This window comes from Ipomoea nil, unplaced genomic scaffold (assembly GCF_001879475.1).
Source record: "Ipomoea nil cultivar Tokyo-kokei standard unplaced genomic scaffold, Asagao_1.1 scaffold0987, whole genome shotgun sequence".
Lineage (NCBI taxonomy): Eukaryota > Viridiplantae > Streptophyta > Magnoliopsida > Solanales > Convolvulaceae > Ipomoea > Ipomoea nil.
This window is the reverse complement of record NW_017617415.1, coordinates 437,222-444,552: the sequence shown is the minus strand read 5'-3', so window position 1 is coordinate 444,552 and position 7,331 is coordinate 437,222. Positions and strand designations below refer to the sequence as shown.

At 34.3% G+C, this 7,331-nt stretch overlaps 1 protein-coding gene across 1 annotated transcript; it reads left to right on the top strand.

Annotated features, from left to right (window-relative positions):
• The first annotated feature begins 2,893 nt into the window (after nt 1-2,893).
• LOC109180017 (MADS-box transcription factor 23-like) lies at nt 2,894-3,493 on the top strand. Its single transcript, XM_019329503.1, has one exon. It carries the CDS (start codon nt 2,894-2,896, stop codon nt 3,491-3,493), a length of 600 nt encoding a protein of 199 aa, XP_019185048.1.
• Nucleotides 3,494-7,331: the final 3,838 nt, after the last annotated feature.

Sequence of the window (7,331 nt, the reverse complement as noted above, 5' to 3'; positions counted from 1 at the left end):
TAATTAAATATCAAAGTTATAATACAAAATAATGCTATATATTTATTTACCAAGTATTTTATTAATACCATGAAAAAATTAAAAAAAATATAATTAATAAAGCCAATCATATTAACTACTTGAGGGATTTGTTGACAAAGAGAGTATTCAAATCACACAACAAATTGAATTGATAACTACCTCGCAATGTCCTTGTTTGACAATCAGCAGTTAGCGGTTAGCGTTAGCGGATTATATTAGCGAATTTGACCAGCGAATTATATCAACGGTTCGTAAAAAGATATTTGAAAAAAATTAGCTGTTTAGATTAACATGTAAAATGACCTAAGGGTTTACAATAAAAAAAATTATAATAATAATAATAATAATAATAATAATAATAATAATAATAATAATAATAGTTTTTAAAATATAAAAAAATATATAATTAAGCCAATCATATTAACTATTTGGAGATTTATTGACAAAAAGAGTATTTAAATCACGCAACAAATTGAAGTGGGAACTATCTCGCAATGTCCTTGTTTGGCAATCAGCAGTTAGCTCTTCAATATTAGTATATATTTAATATTTTATGTTCTAATTTTCATTTGCTCTCCCTTACGTCCCGTATTTGGTTTCAACCATACCTATACAATTATTTTATGGACAATTATAATCAATCTTGACTATATTATCTTGAATTTGTAAACTTAGAATTGCCTATTTAAATACGCAAATTTAACATTCAATTATCTATGCATGAACAATTCTAATATAATATTGCCTTGATATACTTTAAAGTACTTATTAAAAATAAATTTTTAAAAAAAAAAAAAAAAAACATTGGGCATTATCCCAATCGCGCAATGCGCGTAAAAAACTAGTATATAAATAAAAATCATATATTTTACGATATTGATTTTAAAGATTGCGTTTATACTTTTGGTAGGGTCTCATTTATTTATAAGAACGAAAGCACAAAAAATCTAAAAACCGGCCACTACAGATCGGTTAAGTATCTTAATTAGAAGGATTGTTATAAGTAAAGTCGTTCAAAAATATATTTGACGAGCTTTAGAAAAAGGTTTTGAAAATTTTGAGCTCACACAATATTTTTCCATAATCAAACCTTTACAAATATTTCCTAATCATTGGTAAAAACTACAAAGGAAGAAGAAGTACACAAACGATAATGAATTAGGGTTACTGGGTTAGTCTACACACCTAAACAAATTTATTTGTTACATTCTTTGTAAACATAAAAAAGAAAAACAAAATAGATTGTCTATGTGCTGACAAGAAATAATTAGCTCGTGGGATAGATTAAACAAAGAAAACAATAACTAATACATCCCGTGTTTCACTCTTGCAAAATTCTGAAAACTAAGCCTCTATAATGGCCCGTTTGGTTCACGGAATAGGCCGGGAATGGCATAGCATTCCCAGTAATAGGCATATTCCTTTGTTTGGTTACCATTTCTATTACCAGGAATAATATTCCTGGTAATAACCTATTACCTCAAATAAGGTAATAGCTATTACTAGGGTCCCCCCTGGTATTAGCCTATTACTGAACGCTCAGGAATAGATTTTAGAATCTATTTCCTTTTTTACCCCTTTCTTTAACCTAATTTTTTTTATCCTATATATAAATTTATCCTATTTCACCACCGTCGTCGCCACCACCACCATTACCGCCATCGCCGCCACCACCACCACCATCGCCACAACCGTCGCGCCCCCACCACCACCGTCGCCCCCACCACTGCCACCCCACCACCACCGCCACCACCACCATCACCACCACCGCCACCACCATCGTCGCTGCCGCCACCACCACCACCACCGTCACCACCACCATCACCATCACCACCTCAACCATTGTCGCCGCCGCCGCCACCACCACCACCGCTACCAGAACCACCACCCAGGAGCACCACCGTCACAACCGTCGCCGCCCCCACCACCACTGCCACCACAGCACCATCACCGCCGCCACCACCACCACCACCATCATCGCCACCGCCGCCACCACCACCACCATCGCCGCCCCCACCACTGCCACCGTCACCGCCACCACCACCAATACCACCCCAGCACCACCACCACCATCGCCACCACCACCACCGCCACCACCATCGCCACCACCGCCACCACTACCACCCCAGCACAACCACCACCGCCGCCACCACCACCATCACCACCACCGCCACCACCACCACCACCATCGCCACCATCACATATTCTTATAAGGGTATTTATGTCTTTTAAAACATATTTCATTTCTATTCCTTAAATCAACCAAACACTGTAATATAATTCCTAAAGTCTATTCCTTATGCGAACCAAACAATAAAATACAATTCTTATTCTATTCCTTGCCTATTCCATTCCTTATGAAATAACATTCCTATTACCTCAAAATTCATTCCGTGAACCAAACATGCTGTAAAAGAAAGAGTCAATGTGCACTAGTCGAGTTTCAACCCATATGAAAAGTGAGATATTTGTCATTATCATATAATACATTTTACAAGCTAGAAGAATAATTAAATACGTTTTAATATGAACAGATACTACAATGTAATAGAACCAGTAGCTTTCAAAAAAAAAAATACGTTTTAATTTAATTTTTTATATATATTTTTATGGCAATAATTTTTTTTAAAAAATATTATTACTAATTCTAGATCCTACATACCAATTTAAGAAAATTTTTATCCAAAAACTTATCCGCAAACATGGAATATATTTTGTATTAATTTTAATACCATAATAAAAATTACAACAGAAACAAAAATACTAACGGGATGGCAAGAACAAGAGCTATAAATACACATCTCATTCTGCATTATCAATATACTTAATCTCAACACCTTAGTCAATAAATTATATTTTCCTTAGCTTGAAAATGTCAAGCAATAATAGTACTAGGAGGGTGAGTAGGGGTCGCCAAAGAATTCCCCTACAGAGGATAGAAAATGATGTTCAACGTAATGTGTCATTCTCAAAGCGTCGCTTTGGCTTGTTCAAGAAGGCCAGCGAGATTTCAACACTTTGTGGCGTGGAGATCTTGGTAGTAGTTTTTCCACTCAATCAGGCAAAAGTTTATACATTCGGCAGTCTCAGTGTGCCTTCTGTCCTAAGAAAATACATTGCTGAAAGTGAAAACCGTACAATAGAAGCCAACGACGCCGAAGAGCTTCTCCGTTCTCAGGAGGAGGCAAACATTAGAAATATGAATCATCAAATTAATGTGCTTGAAGCACAGATCCAACATGAAATGAATGTAAATAAAGCTTTAACTGAAGCTGCAAAAGGTATGCCTTCTATTTCTAATCTCCCGTTGGCAGAGCTACTTCCCATGAAACAGAAAATGGAAATACTTCGGTCTAAAGTGCTTCAAATGCTAAACCAACCTATAATGCCGATCCAGACACAAGCCATGCCAACCATGACTACTACTCAATCTGATAATGATGTTCATCCAAGTGGTGCAACTCCATTTTAAGAAGCCAGTAAGAATTGAAGACCAAATAGTGCCCGATCAGATCGGTTCTTAATAATGAGAAGGATTAAAAGTTATATTTACTGCTTTATTTTATTTTCTTCTCTTTATATGTTTCTTTATATCATTTTAATTTATATGCTTTATGTTATTTAGTTATTTGTGATCATTGTTATATGGAAAATATTGGGTGCAATTCAATTATCAATATAATTTCTTTCAACATTATCATTTGTTATTTTTCTCTATGCCCTCTATCTCCATTTATCTATTAAGAGGCAATTATTAATATACCATCTAATTAATTAATAATTCCATTCCACTTTTTTTTTTTTTTTTTTGAGAACCTAAGAAACGATTTTATTAATTAAAAGAGTCAAGCTCCGAAACAGACACAAGAGCAGGAAACGGGACAAGAGAGTCCACACAGCCAGACTTGGACAAAGCCTCCCGGGCAAGGAAATGGGTGACCTTGTTTGCGGACCGTTTGCCAGACATAAAGCTAAGATTAATAAAATCACTAGCTACTTTCCTAACATCATTAATGATAAGATCGAAAAAGATGTAAGCAAAGAGTTTGTGTTGATTCCAGTGATAACCTTCAAAGCATTTGATTCCACCTCAACATAGCCATTTTAATGCTTCCTTCACTCCCATTGCTTCGGCCTCATCTGGCTTGAACAACCCAAACCAAGGTACCTCCCTGGATGCAATAAAAGCTCCATCTGAATCCCCTAGCACAAGACCAAAGCCCATCTTCCTGTTAGCATCATCTAGCGCAGCATCCACATTCAATTTTTTCCAACCAATAGGAGGTCTTAAGTCTTAACCAGTGCACCTCACGAAGTACACCAGTTATTGACTGGTTTCTAGTATTGTTCACTGTCTGCCATTCATTTTCCACATTCTGGTCCAGTAAGGAATTTCTTGGATCTGCAATGAATTCTGCAATAGCCTGTAGCAACTCTTAACAGAGTAGTCTCCACCCTCCTCTTTCATCCAAAGCGGTCTATCAGGAAGTTTGTTTTCAGCAATAGGAATCCTTCTGATAAGATTTATATCATCCTGGACAAACAGATCTTCCAGCACTTCCACATCCCAGCCAGTCTTGTCCTCATTGAGTAAGTTCGATCTCCACCTTTGCTTCTCTATGATAATCTACCATTCCACTTTATCATTTGTCATTTTTGTTATGTTTTTTTTTTTTTTTTTTTTTTGTATTGAGCAACATCCCTTTACTTGTAATTTTTTTAAATGCTAGGTTATACCTACATTGAATAAGAGGCCAATACAATGTACAATCGAAAGAATATACTTAATAAAAATTGGTCTTTCCATAAATCTGAAATTTTCTATTATTATATTAAATAAAAGAAACAAACTCACGAAAATGTTATCATTTAAGAGTGAGCTATAAACTTGAAATTTAAATTGTATTAATTTAAATACAATAAAATTACCAGGACTATGTTGTCTAATGATATCCGAGTTGAACTTCCATTTGGAAGGTTGTGAGTTCGAGCCTCAGTGGAGGCGCTATTGGTTTTTTGTGTTTCAGTAGGTTGAGAAAGTATATGAACAGGTTTTTTGTGTTTCAGTAGGTTGAGAAAGTATATGAACAGATACTACAATGTAATAGAGCTAGTAGCATTCAAAAAAAAAAAAAAATACAATAAAATTAGTCCTACACTTCGAAAAACAATAATTGAATAACAATGAAACAAAATTTCTTCATAAATACAACATTAATTCAACATTATCATAAGACTTAATCCCAATGGTTTTGACAAAGATGAAGGGTTTTGACGAAGATGAAGGAAGTCACAGAGGCTTTCTTGGGCCAGACAGTCAAGAACTCCGTGATTACTGTCCCTGTTTATTTCAATGATTCCTAGAGGCAGGCTACTAAGGACGCAGGGGCAATTGCAGGGATGAAGGCAGGCTAGGACAACACCACCATTCCCACCAAGGAAGAGCAAATTTTCTCCACTTATTCAGACAATCAGCCAATAACCAAAGATAACAATCTGCTGGGCAAGTTTGAATTGTAGGGCATTCCACCAGCTCCAAGAGGGGTTCCACAGATCAATGTCTGCTTGGATATCGATGGAAATAGACCCATCAGACAAGCAGAAAATCGAGAAGGCGGTGGACGAGGCAACTGAGTGGCTAGACAAAACCGGTTGGCTGCTGCTGGTGGTAATGGCACTGCTGAGTCTGCTGGCCAGTGGCCAAAAATTGAGGAAGTTGATTAAGGAATATAATCCCTGAAAATACCTCTTCTTTGAATGTTTGTCACCATTTTTGTCAATACTTGTGTGGATTTGAGAATAAGCGGAGCCCTAAGCCAAGTACAATGTAACATTTCTATACTCTTTGTTTAGCAGTATGAATTTTGTTTTCTTACTTCCAACAAAAAAAAAGAGTAGTAAAAAGCGAATCACCAACTAAATAAAACCAAAAAATCAATCATACTGTTTGGCAGAGCTTATTTAGGAGCCGGTAGTTTATTTTAACCTACTAATTATTATAAGCCCTGTTTGGTAATGTTCCAAAAATAAGTCACTAACTTACTTTTTTTTCATCTTTATCCTTATTACTAGTATTTTTTTTTATGCGTGATACGCAAAAAATAGGTGCCCAATATTAATACATTATATTAAAATTTTAGATATTTAAATTATTTTAAATAATAATAATAATAATAATAATGTAAATCATTTTATAAATTTGATAGTTATATTTTATGTAATAATTAACATATAATTCAAATATATAATGTTTATATATTATTATTAATGAAGAAGATAAGAAAATATATGGTGGATGCATGTGCATGGTAATAATAGTGGAAAAGATAACGGAAGTTATAACGATAAGGGTATGTTTGTCCAAAATATTTTAATGTACAACCTTTATAGCATAATGTACAAAAAAACTTAACGGAAAAAATTGACATAAATCAGGGGTATAACTTTCATTTACACTTATTATGTTTTTAGATTTTAAATTAATGACAACCTTTACCCCTCCCAATTAAAACCCTTTTGACATTTTCTTTTCTCATGTGCTTCAATCATGCACATTCTTCTCTTGAAGTTTTATTGAGAGGTCGTTTAGAGTATTGAAGAAGAGATGGAAGATACTTGCTAAAATGCCACACTTTAGTGTGGACCCAAATTGATTTTATTATGGCTACATTTGCACTACATAATTATATTCGGAAGAATTCGCAAGAGGACATAATGTTTAATGTGCTTGAACAACATCGAGATTACATACCGCTTGATGAACTTCAAGATTCAAGTAATAATATCTCCATCAATGAAAATTTAAGAGAGACCTCTATTGGGATGAAGGAGATTCTCAACAATATTACTACTTTATTATGAGATGCAAGATCATGATTATTCCTAATAGTAATATGTAAACAAACTATTCACAAATAGTGTATGTTATTTTTCACATTTATTTTGATTTTCACATATAAATATATATAATCGCGATTTGGTTTTGATTTTGAACCGTCAGTTCACGGTTTCGGATCCAATTTGAACGGTTGATTCAAACTTTCTTGTAAAATTTTATTTTTTATTATTAAAATATTTTAAATTCAATAATTAATGTATTTTATTTTTTCAATTCAGAACATGAACGAGCAATTTCGGTTCGCGATTTTAATAAACTCTAAATATCGTGTTCCGGTTCTAAATTATCATCATAACCTTTCTATTTAGTTGCTATAGTGTTGTTCGATTTGAACCAAATCGTGGTTATAATTTGTTGGAGAAGAAAAATAAATGAAAATATGTCCATTTAACAAGGGGGGAAAACTACCACT